Here is a 19,093-nt window from a genome sequence, read left to right as displayed (position 1 = left end):
CGCTGGACCATCAGTGCACCTCAGTCCACACACTCCAGGCCCTCACCCGTGCCAGGAACACTACACACTCTGTCTGCCAAAGCACCTCAGTTCATGCAGTCAGTACACTCTTCTGCTCCAGTACTGGGACCTCGGGCTCAGCTCCATCATTGCATGGCAGTTCACACACTCCAGGCCCTCAGCCGTGCCAGTGCCAGGAACCCCACATATGCTGTCTGCCAGAACACCTCAGTTCTTGCAGTCAGTACACTCTACTGATTCAGTACTGGGACCTCGGGCGGAGCTCCATCAGTGCATGGCAGTTCACACATTCCGAGCCCTCTGCCATGCCAGGAACCCTACACACTCTATCTGCCAGAGCACCTCAGTTCTTGCAGTCAGTACACTCTGCTGATTCAGTACTGGGACCTCGGGCGCAGCTCCGTCAGTGCACAGCAGTTCACACACTCCAAGCCCTCAGCCGTGCCAGTGCCAGGAACCCCACATGCTGTCTGCCAGAGCACCTCAGTTCTTGCAGTCAGTACACTCTGCTGCTTTAGTACTGGGACCTTGGGCGCTGCTCCATCAATGCACCTCAGCCCACACACTCCAAGCCCTCAGCTGTGCCCCTGCCAGAACCCCCCACACACTGTCTGCAACAGCTTTTCTGAGCTTAGGTGTAAACAAGGCTAATCAGACTGTTATCTTGGCCACATTTGGTCTGCCAGCCTGTGCCATCCAGAGGCCCAGTCCCCAGATGTAACCTGATGTCACCTAGGAAACCTTGCTACCCACATGCAGCTCAGCCAAAGCACCTCCTTCCAATTACTCAGTGCCCACAGCTGTTCCAGTGCTGGGACCCCTCACCCAACTCTACCAAGGCTCTGCAATCCTTAGAGACAGTGCACACTTCTGCTCCATACTGGGATCCCACTCGCAGCTCCATCAGTGCACTGCAGTTTTAACACTCCAAGCCCTTAGCCCTGCCAGTGCCAGGAACCCCACATGCGCTGTCTGCCAGAGCACTGCAGTTCTTGCAGTCAGTACTCTCTGCTGCTCGAGTACTGGGACCTCAGGCGCAGCTCCATCAGTGCACCGCAGTTCACACACTCCAAGCCCTCACCCATGCCAGGAACCTCACACATGCTGTCTGCCAGAGCACCTCAGTTCTTGCAGTCAGTACACTCTGCTGCTCCAGTACTGGGCCCTCGGGCGCAGCTCCATCAGTGCACCTCAGTTCACAAACCCAAACCTCAGCCGTGCCAGTCCCAGTAAACCCACACATGCTGTCTGCCAGAGCACCTCAGTTCTTGCAGCCAGTACACTCTCCTTCTCCAGTACTGGGACCTTGGGCGCTGGTCCATCAGTGCACCTCAGTCCACACACTCCAGACCCTCACCCGTGCCAGGAACCCCACACATGCTGTCTACCAGAGCTCCTCGGTTCATGTAGTCAGTACACTCTGCTGCTCCAGTACTGGGACCCCGGGTGCAGCTCCATCATTGCACAGCAGTTCACACACTCCAAGCCCTCAGCCGCGCCAGTGGCAGGAACCCCACATACGCTGGCTGCCAGAACACCTCAGTTCTTGAAATCAGTACACTCTGCTGCTCCAGCACTGGGACCTCGGGTGCAGCTCCATCAGTTCATGGCAATTCACACACTCCAAGCCCTCTGCCGCACCACTGCCAAAAACCCCACACGCTGTCTGCCAGAGCACCTCAGCTCTTGCAGTCAATACACTCTGCTGCTCCGGTACTTGGACCTCAGCTGCAACCCCATCAATGCACCTCAGCTCACACACTCCAAGCCTTCAGCTGTGCCAGTGCCAGGAACCCCACACACGCTGTATGCCAGAGTTCCTCAGTTCTTGCAGTCAGTACACTCTGCTGCTCTAGTACTGGGACCACGGGCGCAGCTCCATCAATGCATCTCACACACTCCAAGCCCTCAGCTGTGTCCCTGCCAGAAACACACACATGCTGTCTGCAAGAGCACCTCAGTTTCTGAGCTTACCTGTAAACAAGGCTATACATCAGGCTGTTATCTTGGTCACATTTGGTCTGCCAGCCTGAGCCATCTAGAGGCCCAGCCCTCAAATGTAGTCTGATGTCACTTAGGAAACCTTTGTATGGCGTCCCTGCTCTCTCAACTCTGCTACCCACATGCAGCTCAGCCAAAGCACCTCCTTCCAATTACTCAGTGCCCACAGCTGTTCCAGTGCTGGGACCCCTCACCCAACTCTACCAGGGCTCCGCAATCCTTAGAGACAGTGTCCACTTCTGCTCCATACTTGGATCCCATTAGGAGCTCCATCAGTGAACCTCAGTTCACACAATCCAATCCCTCAGCTGTGCCAGTGCCAGAACCCTACACGCTGTCTGCCAGAGCACCTCAGTTCTTACAGTAAGTACACTCTGCTGTTCTAGTATGAGGACCTCTCGCCCAGCTTCGTCAGTGCACCTCAGTTCTTTCCCGGCGAGGTCAGTTCCTTTCCTATACTGGGACCCCAGTATGTTACCCCACTCACATACACTTCCATTACAGCAGGACCCAAAAGAACAAAACACAGCTCAGCCAGTGCACCTCAAGTCTAACATCTAATGCCACTGTTGATGGGAACCACCACAGCTCCGCTGGAATCCATCAATTCTAACATAAGTGCACATTTCTTCTCAGTACTAACAATTAAACACACAATGTCAGGTCTCCTCTCTTCTGTTGTTCAGAGGCAATGCCACTCCCATACTGGGCCCCACCTGTAGCTTCCCCATGGCACCTCTAGGCTAACACTCGGCAATACTGGCACACCAATAATAGGGTACACACATAGCTCCATTAACATACTTCACTTCTGACCTTGTGTGCCCATTACTATTCCAGTACTGCAGCCCCCTACAACTCTGTCAGTGCACCTCAACCCTAACCTGGAGTGCCCCATTATTCCAATACCAGGAATTAAACAGCAATCCGTTTCTCATTACTCACCCACTGCCTTTGTGTTATTCAATCACGGGGCCAGGACACAGCTCTGTCTATAGCCCCAATCCCGATCTGAAGACCCCCAATATTGCTGTATTGGGGTTCACATACAACGCTGCTAATGCACCTCCTGCTGTTCTGCATTGCCCCCTGCTGTTCCACACTCTGACTTCTGTTTGAGGACATGGGGGAGCTAATTAAATCTATTCTTAGCTACCATCTTTATTTGGGAGGGTCAGTTTCACCTATCTCATTCCATTCTTTCCTTTACTCTGTTTACTTTCAATGGTTTATTTCTCTCCCACTTTTCTCTTTCCAGCTCTTAAAATCCACACATTAACAGTTTCGCTATTTCTTTCAACTGTTTATTTCTACTCTTCTCCTTTTTTTTTAATTTACCTATTCTTCTTGCTACCTCCTCTTTCAAACTTGCAGGAATGTGGTTATTTCTTCCCTTGTTTCTTCTCTTTTTTCTTCATCAGGCATTCATTCTTTCACTATTTGTTGCTTCCCTTCATTCTTTCTTTGTCTTTTTATTTGCTCTTTCCTTTGACGCAGAATACATCCTTTCACTTTTTTTTTTTTTAGATCTTTCTTTCTCTGGTGTTTTTTCTTATCTTTATGTCAATTCACGTTTTACTATAAATCCCTCTTGTTCTGTATGTGGAAGCCACAAGTTATATGTCCGTAATGTGTCAGTACATCCATGCCCTGGTTCTTTTGCTGCTTGTTTCTCTCACCATCTCTTTTTTTCCTAATGTTCATTTTTCTCTTTCTTTTCATACTTCTTTCATTGTTTTTTCCTCTTTATCCTTTGTTCGCTAGCTCTATTTCTTCTCTTAGTTGTGTTTTCATTTTCACGTTCTTTCTTTTATTTCTTTGCGACCCCCTTCTCTTTCTTCCTTTTGTCTGATGTATTCCTTTCACTTCTCTTTTTATGCCCCATCCACTTTCCCTCCCGAGGCTTAGTTATCAATGGAGATATAGGTGCAGTGGCACCGGGGCCCAAAGACCTATGTACCTCACCCAACTCTAATTACTGCTGTTTTTCCCCACCAAAATTACAGTCAACCATTTTCCTTTCTTACTCCGGGACTATGACACAGTTACTATGCTACTTGTTTTTTCCATCTTTACTCCTGACTCCCTCTTTCCTTTCACCTTCCAATCCCTCCCAAATGATATTTTTTTAGCATTACAATCTGCCCCACCTTTTGTAAGGCTATCACCAATTTCATCGCCCCCTGGCCATCGACTCGAAACACTACCGGGCATATTTATACTCTGTTTGCGCCGAATGTGCGTCCAAATTTTCGACGCACATTCGGCGCAAACCCTGCCCCATATTTATACTTTGACGTCCGACGCAGCGGGCGTCAAAGTTCCACCATGTGCGCCATTTTTTGGAAGGGGAACCAGCCTTGCGTTAATTATATGCAAGGTAGGCGTTTCCTTCCAAAAAATCACTTTAAGGCCTGTGCCCCATATTTATACTCTGACGTCATTTTGACGCACAGGAGGGGGCAGGCCTTAAAAAACTGCGCCGTTTTTTAACGCCTGGGTCAGGGCAGGCGTTAAGGGACCTGTGGGCTCAGAGTGAGCCCAGAGGTGCCCTCCCATGCCCCCAGGGACACCCCCTGCCACCCTTGCCCACCCCAGGAGGACACCCAAGGATGGAGGGACCCATCCCAGGGAAGTTGAGGTAAGTTCAGGTAAGTATTTTTTTGTATTTTGTTTTGTGGCATAGGGGGGCCTGATTTGTGCCCCCCTACATGCCACAATGCCCAATGACCATGCCCAGGGGACATAAGTCTGTGCATGGGGGCATCCCATCTTTACAGCCAGCGAAATAATTAAATTCTCCCACACAACGGAGCTCATATGGACCAACCACCACATTGTTAATTTCACCATAGCAAGCAGACTGGAGCCTTCCACCACACCCCTACGCCCCCCCACCACAGGTAGGAACAAATCAAAGAGACCCAATGCACCACTGCCCTCAACTCCAGCAAATACAAACCCTCCGGCAACCTCGAGCAAGACACCTGCAATCTATCTGAGTGGATCCTCAAAAGCACCAACAAAGTCACCCCCACAAGGAACTCAATCACCAGAAGATTCAGCATGTCCCTCAGCTGGTTCTCCTCCGAACTCTGCACACTCAAGAAAGAATGCAAATGGCTAGAAAGATGGTGGCGCATGAACAGAAACCAAGCGGACCACACCACCTTCAAAGGAGCAATGAACAAATAACACCTCTGCCTCAGAAAAGCTAAAAACGTCACCCTACTCAGCCGCATCAAGGAAAGCACCAACTACCCAATGATCTTTTCAAAATCATCAAAGTTCTCCTGCCCAGCAGCCACCCAAAACACAATCCAACCCTCCCAGACCCTTTGTGACACCCTGGCTGACTACTTCCACAACAAATCAAAGCTATCTACAGCAACTTTCACCCCCAAACCACCGGCATCAACCACCTTCTGACCCCATCAAGCAACACCGCAGTCACCTGATCACTGACTGGAAGCATCTATATATCCATCCATGAAACAGCAGCCCTTGTGAGTTCAACCCATTCCGACTCACATAATGACCCGTGCCTCCACTACATCTTTAACCTGGGCCAGAGGGAAATCAGCAATGTCCTCGCACACTTCCTCAACACCTCCATTAGGACTGTCACCTATCCCCAAAGCATGGAAGCAAGCGGAGGCCAAACTGCTTCTGAAGAAACCATCTACCGACCCCAGCAAACTCAAAAGGTTTCACGCAATATCACTGCCACCTTTCCCAGCTAAGGTTCTGGAAAGAGCCATCAACCAACAGCTTTCTCAACACCTTGAAGAAACAATCTACTGGACACCTCCCAATGCGGATTCGGCGCCAACCACAGTACTGAGACCACCCTGATCGCTGCTCCCAAGGGGTTGAGAAACTCTCCCCATCTTTAGCGGGAGGGGAGGGGCACATGTTAGACCTGACAGCTTTAGTGTGATCTTCCCCCAACTTTTTGCCTGCCTGCCTCCCTCGATTTGTCTGATCTTGTTTTTGCTGGTTTTAGGACTTTATTACTGCCGACCAATGCTAAAGTGCTTGTGCTCTCTCCCCTAAACATGGTAACCTTGGCTCACACCCAATTGGCATATTTAATTAACTTGTAAGTCCCTAGTAAAGAGCACTACATATGCCTAGGGCCTGTAAATTAAATGCTACTAGTGGGCCTGCAGCACTGACTGTGCCACCCACATAAGTAGCCCCTCAACCATGCCTCAGGCCTGCCATTGCAAGGTCTGTGTGTGCAGTTTCACTGCCACTTTGACTTGGCATCTAAAACTACTTGCCAAGGCTTAAACTCCCCTTTTATTACATATACATCACCCTAAGGTAGGCCCTAGGTAGCCCATTGGGCAGGGGGCTCTGTAAGTAAAAGGCAGGACATGCACTTTTAGGTTTTACACGTCCTGGTAGTGAAAAACTTCCAAAGTAGTTTTCACTATTGTGAAACCTGTTCCTCTCATACGCCAGTACTGAACACTCCCTTAGATACTTTCATGTGGTAATGTCTGGTCTGTAAGGAGTGGCATTGTCAAGTTTGGTACAGTTGGGATGGTAGTGAGAAATCCTGCTTACTGGTGAAGTTGGATTTAACATTACTATTTTAGAAATGCCACTTTTAGAAAGTAGGCATTTCTCTGCACTTACTGCTCTCTGTGCCTTACAGCCTGTCTCTAATCCACGTCTGGTCTGTGCTGGTTGACAGCTCCCCTTGTGCATTCCCCCCAGACACCCATAATCACAGGACACTCAACTGCATATGCATTCATCTGCATACTGATGGGTCTTCCTTGGCAGGAAGGGTAGAGGAGCTCTTACTTACACTTTAAAGGCTAGAGGCCTGACCTCACACAAAACCCCCCACAGATCTTATGGCAGACAGGGATGGGTTGAAAGTGGAAACGGTGTTCTTCAAAACCACTCTTTGAAGTTGCTCCCACTTCAAAGGCAGAGATGGGTATATATACTGGGTCTGTGACCCCCCTCAAATCAGACGCTTCTGGTCCTACAGCTGGACTATGTCAGAAGGACTGTTGTGCTGCCCAAAGGAGTCATCTGGACTGCTTTTCTGGAAGGACTGCTTTTCTGCTTGTTGAACTGCTGCTCCCTGACTCCGCCGGAAGGACTTTGCCTTCCCCCACAAGTGAACTCCAAGGGCTTGAACTGAGCTTGCCTTCTGTTAAGAAGTCTGAGGGCCATCAAAAACTTCACCAGTGAGAGAGAAAATCCAGTGTTGGAAAATCAACATAATGCCTGCAAAATTTGGCGCATCACCTGCACAATCAACGCAGCATCTTTCTCGCAGCTGGAAAATCCCTGCAGCGCCCAACAGATCAACGCAGCTCCTGTTTCATCCTTGCAGTGTGTTTTGGATTTTCCATGCATCATCCTATGGGCATCAAATTAGCCCAGCACCGCATAAGGAGCCAAGGCTGCGCACCCAGTAATTGAAGTATCACCTTGCCCGCAAGGAAAGAATGAATGCATCACCTCCACGACACAGGAAAAATAAACGCATTGCTTTACTTTCCAATGTATCACCTTCTCTGTGGCCCTCTGCATTGTTATGTTTGACGCATTCCAAGTACTTTGTGTTAAAAAGATACATTCATTGATTCCTATGGACTTTGCCTTGCTTAAATCCCTATAAAGTGATATCTTGACTTGTACATATTGGATTCTTGTAGTTTTGGTCTTATTTTATTCTGATAAAAAATACCTATTTTCCTAAATTGGCATGGAGTACTTTTTGTGGTATTTGTGCTGTGTTTCTTTATGAGTTATTGTACAAATAGTTCACAAATTGCGTTCTAAGTTAAGCCTGCCTGCTCTGTGCCAAGCTACCAGAGGGTGAGCACAGGATAATTTAGGTTTTGTTGTGACTTACCCTGACTAGGATTGTGGTCCCTACTTGGACAGGGTGCATACCTCTGCCAACTGGAGACCACATTTCTAACAGTCAGAAACCCAGAGGAATGAGGAAGGCACATATTGGGAGTATGCAGGACCAAATCAAGCTTTCATTCTTTTAATGGTGCTAGAATGAGCACCACTTAGTTCCATATTAACACTTCATACTAAGGTCCAGAAACAAATGAGGTTTCTTTTGTTGGTCAGAGCATAGTCATTATTAGAATTGTTGACCAAAGTCAACAGTGCATTGTGCATCCAGGTAAAATGCTATTTTTGTTCCTGTCCTTACAGACCGCTGCACCAAGATACATTTTTATAGCATAATGGGCTGGGTGATGCCTAGGAAGTCTTCCTCTGCGGTAAAGTGGCCGCTCCTCACTGTCTCCCTTTTCATTCACATTAAGGTAAATGTTCTCATGTTCACTCTACAGTACCTTTTTCATTGCTGTGGACTTAGGCAATAATGGAGGGCCTGGTAGGGACCCTTTTCAAGGCCCGTTTATCTTTGCTTCCAGTGTTTAGCACAGCAAGACACAGCCCACTCACAGCCCTGCCAGCACCTCTAGCTAGATTGACTAAGCGCCGGACTTAGGGTATTCCTACCTTGGCTCATTTTCTTTTTTGTTTTGAGTCTTTATAATTTGGATTTCTTTTAATATCGCCAAAACTACTGAATGGATTTATGCCAAATAACAAACATCGTGATCTACGGAACAGAAGCTACCTTACTGTCAAATTTGGTGTATTCTGTCCAGTGGTTTGGGATCTAATGCACTTTTTTTTACCCCTCCCCCCTTTTCTTGGCACCCGCTTGACAGACATATAAACATGATTCCAGCAGCTTCATTCCGACTGAGGTTTTCTGTCTAATATATCTATAGTTATTTGTGTGTATATATATATATATATATATATATATATATCTTTATATTAGAAAACACTCAGTCGAATGAAGCTGCTGGAATCATATATATATATTAGTAGATAAAACATCTATCCTCAGATGGCTTTCTTTAACCACACATAAAAAAAGGGTAAATACAGAATTAATTGAGGGTATCTGGTCACATGAGTGCATCATGGTACCAGTTGCACCTCAGGATTACATTCACAGGAGTTAGGAAACACTACTCACCTGTGCACAAACTCAGGGGTAATCTGTTCGCTATCCACCTGTGGCTCTGATATCATGGGCTCTGGTTGTTCAAATACTATCGGTAGTGTAGGTTCCTCCACTTCCATTGTGGCCCTGTGAGAAGAAGAAGTGTGGTGAGTACAACTCAAAGCTAAAAGACCTGTTTAATGGGGACTTGTGAGGAGATGGGGTGTATATATGGTGTGGTTTATGGTGTGGTTGAGCCACATCAGCATGTAATACACTTAGCAATCCCTTTAGAACCAGTAGGTTGTGTTTGTAAAAACCTTAGCTCAACCCTGTGTGCCTCTGATTCTGAGCAGTCAGGCTTATACAAAGGAACAAGTGTTAGGCATTGAAACAGCACCTCCACAATCAAAGAAAAATACAAGACACTCATGAAATTTGACACCAATTTATGAAAATAGATTGTAATTTTATCATTTTTAGACAGCAAAATGAAAACGATTCACCAGAGGGCCCAAGAGATACAGAATTTACAATGTATAGAATAACAGTATTTATTATTGTATTTATTCATTATTAATCTTACAATAAACAATATCATAAAACTCATACATATAAACTACTAAAATCAATTATCAATGGTGACAGATGAACTGAATAACTGAAAATGGAGAAAGTGCATAAAAAGATTATTATGATAAGTAGAGGTCCACATTTGGATTTAGCTGACATATATGACTTCCACAACTAAAAAATAAAAAATTTACATTACACAACTTTCGTGATGAGAACAAGCCCAAGTTGGAGGGCTCTTCTATGGGACATTAGGAAAAAAAGAGATGGTGAGAGAAACAAGCAGCGAAAGAACCAGGGCATGGATGTATTATTTATTACTTCCACAACTACATTCTCAAAGCACCTGTGCAAAGTTATTCAAGTAATTTCAGAATCATGCTAATAATAGAGAAGTAGCAAAATAACTTAGAAAAGCAAAGGTTCATGTATAAAATGGAACATTTAAAAACAAGTCTTATTTGGCCCCATAGTACAGCAAGAAACTTTTTCAGGAAAATCCTGGGTATCAATAAGGTTACTTCCAGTTAGTTTAGGCCATCAACTACGATAGGGAGTCAGTCAGGGGCAGGGGTGTAGAATTCCTATAGCCTGATGCCCAGGACATATTGTTTGGGGCCAAGGACAACAAGTTTTCATGTTGATTTTGAACTTGGCACGAGTAGGCCCAACCCCCTGCAGCACACACCATTTGGCTGCCAGTTTACAGCACTATATTATGGAGCAGGAAAGGTAATTGTCGGCAGATGAGGTAATACTTATGGCCATATGTTAATGCTGTTCGAACTTGTATTTAATGTTAATTAATGCAAAGCCTTTATTATTATGGTGAGTTCTTTAACCCCCTGGGTGCCCGATGCGAGCTGGTCGCATCCTCGGCCACAGTTCCTGTGTGCCAGGAACAAGACCGGCTCGCCCTGCACCCGGCCCACGGGGGGAGTGCTGGGCCTCCCGCCCACACCCCCTGTCATGGATGGAAGGGGAATCGCTTCCCCTTCTACCCCTGACCCCCCCCCAGCAATCTGATGACGTCAGCGTGCTCAAGAGCACTGACGTGATTCCACGAGGCCCGCGATTGTGGAGCAGGAATCCATCACTAGGGACCAGGGATGTTTTTTTTTGTTTAATTTGGGGGAGCGACCCTTGTTGAGGGCATTACTATATCTGTGTTTCAGCTCCCCCTGGGGGCTAGATCGGCAGTTTTTGGGGGGGATCTGCTCCACGGGGTGCTGAAGGGGGGTTCAAACCCACACTCACTAGGGACCAGGGATGATGTACATTATAATGTTTTAGGGTAGCAACCCCTTAGGCAAGGGTCGCTTTCCTGGGGGCAAGATTTTTTTTTATATATATCACCCCATTCCCCCCCCCCCAACCCCCAGGGCCTAGATCGGACATGTTTTCAGCAGATCTCGGGATTGTGATGCATGTGTGTGTTTTTTGTGTCTTGGGGTACCCCTTGGGCAAGGGTTGCCCCCCAAAAGAGGCACATTAGTGATGGCCATATTTGCCCCCTTGGGGGCAGATAGGCCTATTTTTTTCGGGGGGCAGAAGCCACCAAGACCCCAGGGATTTTTTTCCTTTGTTTTTTTTTGTGTTGGGGGGGGGTGCCCCCTCTGGCAAGGATCGCCCCCCAAAGGGGGCACAGAACTGTTGCCCGATTGGCCTATTTTTGTAGGCCCATCAGCCCCAAAGGTGGGGCAGAATCCACTTAGGCACCAGGGATCTTGTGTGTGTGTGCTTGTGTTTTGTGTGGGGGTGGCCCCTTGGGCAAGGGTCGCACCCCCAAAGGGGGCACTGAACTGTTGGCCATTTCTACCCCTCTTGGGGGCAGATCAGCCTATTTTCTGTAGCCCATCTGCCCCCAAAGGTGGCAGAATCCACTTAGGCACCATGGAAAATTTCTAAATGCTTGGTGTCAACTGGCAAAGTATTTGCATTAGTGATTATAAAGGTCTATTTCTCCTTTTTGTTCTGGTTCAAAGCTTTTGCCTTCTTTGCTGTGGCTCCTTGAAGTTTTGGCAGTGGTTGACCTGCGGCCTGTGTAGTTGCATGTTTTAGGTAAGTAAAAACAATTTAATCCAAAGGAGTATTGTTGCCATGCATGAATGACATGTTTGCAGGTGGTGTACTAAATGCAGGATTGTGTGTAAATTGTCCGTAGATTTTTGCATAATGATGTTTATGTTGTCTTATGTCTAATTTGCTTTTCTTTTTAGTGGGATATCATTGGTGATTGCTGTGTCTGTGCAGAGTAGTTGCTGGTGAGTCTAGCTTTTTCAGACAAGTGAGTGGTATAGTGTTTGAGTACATAACTCTTTGTGATAAAGCCACACTTTGTTTATTACTTATTTTAGACAGTGCTGGTTGTTGTTGGCGCATTTGTCAAGTTATAGTTCTTAGACAGGGTTGTGGCTAGCCGCATGAAAATGTTGAGAGATCCATGCAAGCCACACCTCCCTGCTCTCCTCCGGGTGTCTAGTTTTAAAAAATATCTGTGTTTGTTAAGTTTCCCCAGATGACCACCACACCTGGGACCAAAAACGCAAGTGCCTCCTCACCCCCTGAAAAAAAGGTAGTTTTATAATAAATCATTTTGATGTGTCCACATTGTGTTTTGGGGCATTTTCTGTCGCGGACACTAGGCATACCCACAAAAGTGAGGTACTATTTTTATCGGGAGACCTGGGGGAATGGTGGGTAGAAAGACGTTTGTGGCTCCCCTCAGATTCCAAAACTTTCCATCACAGAAATGTGAGGAAAAAGTGTTTTTATTTGGCCACATTTTGAGGTTTGCAAAGGATTCTGGTGAATAGAATCTGGTGAGAGCCCCACAAGTCACCCCATCCTGGATTCCCCTAGGTGTCTAGTTTTCACAAATGCACAGGTTTGGTAGGTTTCCCTAGGTGCCAGCTGAGTTAGAGGCCAAAATCCACTGCTAGGCACTTTGCAAAAAAACAGGTCAGTTTTCATTGGGAATATGTGATGTGTCCACGTTGTGTTTTGGGGCATTTCCTGTTGCGGACACTAGGCATAACCACATAAGTGAGGTACTATTTTTATCAGGAGAGCTGGGGGAACGGTGGGTAGAAGGAAGATTGTGGCTCACCTAAGATGTCAGAACTTTCCATCACCGAAATGTGAGGAAAACGTGTTTTTGCCAAATTTTGAGGTTTATAAAGGATTCTGGGTAACAGAACCTGGTGAGAGCCCCACAAGTCACCCCATCCTGGATTCCCCTAGGTGTCTAGCTATAAAAAACTGCACAGGTTTGGTAGTTTTCCCTAGGTGCCGGCTGAGCTAGAGGCCATAATTCACAGCTAGGCAATTTGCGAAAAACAGGACAGTTTTCCATGGGAAAATGTGATGTGTCCATGTTGTGTTTTGGGGCATTTCCTGTTGCGGGCACTAGGCCTGCCCACACAAGTGAGGTACCATTTCTATCAGGAGACTTGGGGGAACGCTGGGTAGAAGGAAGTTTGTGGCTCCCCTCAGATTCCAGAACTTCCCATCACCAAAATGTGAGGAAAAGTGTTTTTTTGCCAAAGGTTGAGGTTTGCAAATGATACTGGGTAATAGACCCTGGTGAGAGCCCAACAAGGCACCCATTCTGGATTCCCCTAGGTGTCTACGTTCCATAAATGTACAGGTTTGCTAGGTTTCCCTAGGTGCCAGCTAATCTAGAAGCCAAAAATCCACTAGTAGGCACTTTGCAAAAAACAGTTCAGTTTTCCTTGGGAAAATGTGATGTATCCATGTTGTGTTGTGGGCATTTCCTGTCACAGGCACTAGGCCTACCCACACAAGTGAGGTACCATTTTCATCTGGAGACTTCGGGGAACGCTGGGTACAAGGAAGTTTGTGGCTCCCCTCAGATTCCAGAACTTTCCATCACCAAAATGTGAGGAAAACAATATTTTTTGCCAAATTTTGAGGTTTGCAAAGGATTCTGGGTAATAGAACCTGGTGACAGCCCCACAAGTGGTGTCTAGTTTTACAAAATGCACAAGTTTGGTAGGTGCCGGCTGAGCTAGAGGCCAAAATCCAAAGCTAGGCACTTTCCAAAAAAAACCACATCAGATATCAATGTAAAAATATGATGTGTCCATGTTGTGTTTTGGGGCATTTCATGTTGCGGGCACTAGACCTACCCACACAAGTGAGGTTCCATTTTTATTGGGAGACCTGGGGGAAAGTCTGTGGCTCCCCTCACATTCCAGAACCTTCCATCACGGAAATGTGAGGAAAAGGTGTTTTTTGCCAAAGTTTGAGGTTTGCAGAGGTTGCTGGGTAATAGAGCCTGGTGAGAGTCCCACAGGTCACCCCATCCTGGATTCCCCCAGGTGTCTAGTTTTGAAAAATGCACAGGTTTGGTAGGTTTCCCTCGGTACCAGCTGAGCTACAGGCCAAGATCCACAGCTAGGCACTTTCAAAAAAACAAGTCCGATTTCAATATAAAAATGTGATGTGTCCATGTTGCATTTCCTGTAGTGGGTATTAGGCCTACCCACACAAGTGAGGTACCATTTTTATCAGGAGACTTGGGGAAACACAGAATAGAAAAACAAGTGTTATTGCACCTTCTGTTTCTCTAAATTTTTTCCTTCCAAATGTAAGACAGTGCGTAAAAAAGACATTTGTTTGAGAAATGCCCTGCAATTCACATGCTAGTATGGGGACTCCCGAATTCAGAGATGTGCAAATAACCACTACTTCTCAAAACCTTATCTTGTGCCCATTTTGGAAATACAAAGGTTTCCTTGATACCTATTTTTCACTCTTTATATTTCAACAAATAAATTGCTGTATACCCGTTATACAATGCAAGGTGCAGCTCCTTTATTGGCTCAGGGTATCTAGGGGTCTTAATGAACCTACAAGCTCTATATATCCCCGCAACCAGAAGAGTCCTGCAGACGTAACGGTATTTTGCTACTGAAAATCTGACATGGCAGGAAAACGTTAGAGTAAAACCTGGAGAGAAATTGCTGTTTTCTCACCTCAATTTCATTTGTTTTTATTTCAGCTGTTATTTTCTATAGGAAAATCTTGTAGGATCTACACAAATGACCCCTTGCTGAATTCAGGATTTTGTCTATATTTTAGAAATGTTTAGCTGTCCGGGATCCATCATTGGTTTCATAGCCATTTCTGTCACTAACTGGAAGGAGGCTAAAAGCACAAAAATAGTAAACATGGGCTATGTCCCAGTAAAATGCCAAAATTGTGTCAAAAATCTGGTTTTCTGATTCAAGTCTACCTGTTCCTGAAAGCTGGGAAGTTGGTGATTTTAGCACCGCATTTTGATACCATTTTCAGGGGAAAAAACACAAGCTTTCTTCAGCAGCCATTTTTCCCATTTAAAAAAAACAAACTTTTTGCTGTATTTTGGCTAATTTCTTGGTCTCCTTCAAGGGAACCCACAAACTCTGGGTACCTCTCCCTAGGATGTTGGAAAAAAAGAACGCAAATTTGGCGTGGGTAGCTTATGTGGACAAAATGTTATGTGGGCCTAAGTGCAAACTGCTCCAAATAGCCAAAAAAAGAGGCCTGGCGTCTGAGGGGGGGGGGGAAGGCCTGACAGCAAAGGGGTTAAATACATGTTTTCAGCTCGGACTGCACTACAGGCAGTGGTTCCAGTAAAAACAAGCACATTTCACCTTTGTTTTTTCTTTTGCATTCTATCTTACTATCTAACTTTTAAGTATAAGTATTATAAAGAAGAAGTATAAGAAAAACTTTATAATGAAGTTTGTTTTAAATTTTTATAAACCGTTAATAGTTGTTTATGTTGAATTATTAAACAATAACACACAACTTTTAACGGTTTATCAAGTTTAAAACTAACATTGGTATAACATTTTTCTGATATTTATAATCCAGTTAGATAGTAAGGGGGTCATTCTGACCTCGGCGGTAAAAGGCGCTTACCGTCGGTCAGAAGACCGCCATAACACCGCCGCGGGCGAGGTAAACCGCCACAGTCATTCTGACCCGCAAATGGCAAACCGCCAAAAACCCGACATCCACAAAAGTCCGCCACACCAAAGGCCAGCGGGAAACTGGCGATGACCAAACCTCCACCGTCACGCCAACAGAAATACACCCATTCCATTCCGACCCACGAATCCACGTGGCGGTCTTTCAACTGCGGTATTACATTGGCGGTACACACGGCCGCGGTCAAAATACACACACTCTTACAAAACACAGCCACATTGGACAATTCGAAATACACACACCTGATACACATACACACAACACTCCCACACACCCAATTAAATATAAAACACACACCCACATCACCCACAAACCATTACGACCAAAAAAACCGACAGAAAGCCAGAGACAGACAGCACAGAATAGAGAACACCATCACACAGAGGCAAACCACACCATCACCCACACAATATCCACGCACAAAACACCACACATCACCACACTCACCACACTCTACAACACATACACCACCCCACACCTCATCCACACCACCCCATGGCACCCCAAAGACACCCCCGGTTTTCAGACGTCGAACTCCGGGTCATGGTGGAGGAAATAGTTCGAGTAGAGCCCCAGCTCTTCGGGACACAGGTGCAGCACACCAGCATTGCCAGGAAGATGGAGCTATGGCAAAGAATAGTCGACAGGATCAACGCTGTGGGACAGCATCCACGAAATCGGGATGACATCAGGAAGCGGTGGAACGACCTACGGGGGAAGGTGCGTTCCATGGTATCAAGGCACAACATCGCGGTGCAGAAGACTGGCGGCGGACCCCCACCTACTCCCCCAGAATTTACAGCATGGGAGGAGGAAGTCTTGCACATCCTGCATCCTGAAGGCCTCGCAGGAGTATCTGGAGGAATGGACTCTGGTAAGTCAAATCTTAACTACTTCATCCCCCCCCACCCCACCTGCATCCCAAATCATACCCCCACCCTCACCCCCACCCCCATCACACCTACTCCCTGCAAATGTCTCACCATCACAACCCACCCATCCCAACACCTAGACCTGCATGCGTCCACAAAGCATGGACACCCATCACCAAAGCATGCCCACTGCACATACACATCTCCCCCACAAGCCACCCTCACAAAAGCCCCCACACAGGAATGCCAGCCCTGGGGTACACGGGCACCCACCCATTGCACGATATGGCACACACTGAAGCAATAACCATACCTCTATACCCCTGCAGGGCCCGAACGCCACCACACCGCCCAGGAGGGTCCAGAAATGTCCATCCCACCCCCAGAAGAGGCCACCAGTGATGACAGCAGCTCTGTCTCCCTGGACCCAGATGACCAGCCCGGCCCATCGGGGACCTCGGGACAGTCGGTTCCCCTCACACAGCCACAGGCCACAGCAGACCCAACCCCCTCTGGGAACACCAGTACAGCTCCCACCCAGCGGGCCCATGCCTCTGTCTCCAGGACACGTCAATCAGCGGTGTGTCCACCACTACAGGGCACCCAGGTTAACCCACCACCCCAACAACAACAGGGACCTGGAGGCAGTGGTAGTGGGGACCTGGGGGCAGTGGTAGTGGGCACACGGTCCAGGGGACAGAGGCCCAGGGAAACAGGGGAACTGGGAGGGCTGCTGTGCGACAGGGGGGGCAAAAGGACCAGGGAACCCACTCTCCACGAGGCCCTCTCCTCCATCATGGGAGCATACCACCACTCCCAGGAGACGATGGCGACGGTACTGGCCAGGTTCCAGGAGATCCAGGTCATGCAGGAGCAAGAGTACATGGGGTTCAGGGAAGAACTTCGAAGCATCAGTTCTGCAATGGGCACCATCGTCGGGGCACTCAACCAGATTATCACCACATTGCGGGACCATGTGGCACCACAAAGGGCCCCTGTCACTAGCATGGACCAAGAACAGGCTACCACCTCCGCCGGCGCTAGTGGACAGGAGGCCCCCACACAACAACAGGCCACCAGAACCCCATCCCCTGCAGAAGAAGAACCACCCCGCAAGCGGGCCTGAGATCTCGGAAAAAGACAGAGTAGGATGCCAAGACACCCGCCAGCAAGGATACCCCCTGATGTCATCCCACTGTCCCACATTGTCACCCTGTCCAACCTTAAACTGCCCCTGCTCCACCTTCCACAGGCATATGGACAATGCACCTGTGAGACTGAAAAGCTGGACTCTGCCATGGACATTCCTCCACCATCACCCATCACCGATTTTCAACCATGTCCCTAAATTCTGCACTTTAACAAAAACACTTATTGCACAAAAATCATCTGGAGTCTGCCTGTATTGTGAACAAATGTATTAGACATAACGCTGCCAAAATGTCCAGTTACACAGTGATGAGAACATACCACTGTCACACAGCTGTAGTCCATGGGTAAACAAAGCAGAGGTCACGCAGTGGGGGCCACATCTCTGAAATTTGAAGGGAAAGTCACAACTCAGTTAACATACACTGGGGGAATAGGCCAGACAGTAGAGAGGCAGGAGACTGTAAGTAATTGTAAAATGCTGGTGTTGAATCTTACCTGTGTGTTATTGAAAATACTGTAATATCACTCTGTCCCTGTTGTCTGTGTCGTCCCCGTCGTCTTCCTCCTCTTCACTCTCCACAGGTTCCACTGCTGCCACAACACCACCATCTGGACCATCCTCCTGCAGGAAAGGCACCTGGTGTCGCAAAGCCAGGTTGTGAAGCATACAGCAGGCCACGATGATATGACACACCTTCTTTGGTGAGTACATTAGGGATCCACCTGTCATATGCAGGCACCTAAACCTGGCCTTCAGGAGGCCGAAGGTCCGCTCGATCACCCTCCTAGTACGCCCATGGGCCTCATTGTACCGTTCCTCTGCCCTGGTCCTGGGATTCCTTACTGGGGTCAGTAGCCAGGACAGGTTGGGGTAACCAGAGTCACCCATTAGCCACACACGGTGTCTCTGTAGCTGTTCCATCACATAAGGGATGCTGCTATTTCGCATGATGTACGCGTCATGCACTGACCCAGGGAACTTGGCATTTACATGGGAGATGTACTGGTCAGCCAAACAGACCACCTGGACATTCATCGAATGATAATTTTTTCGGTTCCTGTACACCTGTTCACTTTCTCTGGGGGGAACCAAAGCCACATGGGTCCCATCAATGGCACCAATGATGTTGGGAATATGTCCAAGGGCATAGAAATCACCCTTCACTGTAGCCAAATCGCCCACCTCAGGGAAAACAATGTAGCTCCGCATGTATTTAATCAGGGCAGACAACACTCTGGACAATACCTTAGAAAACATAGGCTGGGACATCCCTGATGAAATGGCCACTGTAGATTGAAATGACCCACTTGCCAAAAAATGGAGTACTGACAGAACATGCACTAGAGGGGGGATCCCTGTGGGTTGGCGGATGGGTGACATCAGGTCTGGCTCCAGCTGGGCACACAGATCCTGTATAGTGGCACGGTCAAGTCTGTATGTCAGTATGACATGTTTTTC

At 47.4% G+C, this 19,093-nt stretch overlaps 1 protein-coding gene across 1 annotated transcript in view; it reads right to left on the bottom strand.

The window, feature by feature from the left end:
- REC8 (REC8 meiotic recombination protein) overlaps positions 1-19,093 on the bottom strand; it is a 1,036,252-nt gene that overhangs the window by 213,668 nt on the left and 803,491 nt on the right. Inside the window, exon 17 of the mRNA XM_069238146.1 lies at positions 9,071-9,184. Coding sequence (XP_069094247.1) covers positions 9,071-9,184 — 114 coding nt within the window. The remainder of the gene's footprint in view (positions 1-9,070; positions 9,185-19,093) is intronic.

The sequence above is a fragment of the Pleurodeles waltl genome, chromosome 6 (assembly GCF_031143425.1).
Source record: "Pleurodeles waltl isolate 20211129_DDA chromosome 6, aPleWal1.hap1.20221129, whole genome shotgun sequence".
Lineage (NCBI taxonomy): Eukaryota > Metazoa > Chordata > Amphibia > Caudata > Salamandridae > Pleurodeles > Pleurodeles waltl.
Note: the sequence above shows the minus strand (reverse complement) of the source record. Positions and strands in the feature narration are given on the sequence as shown.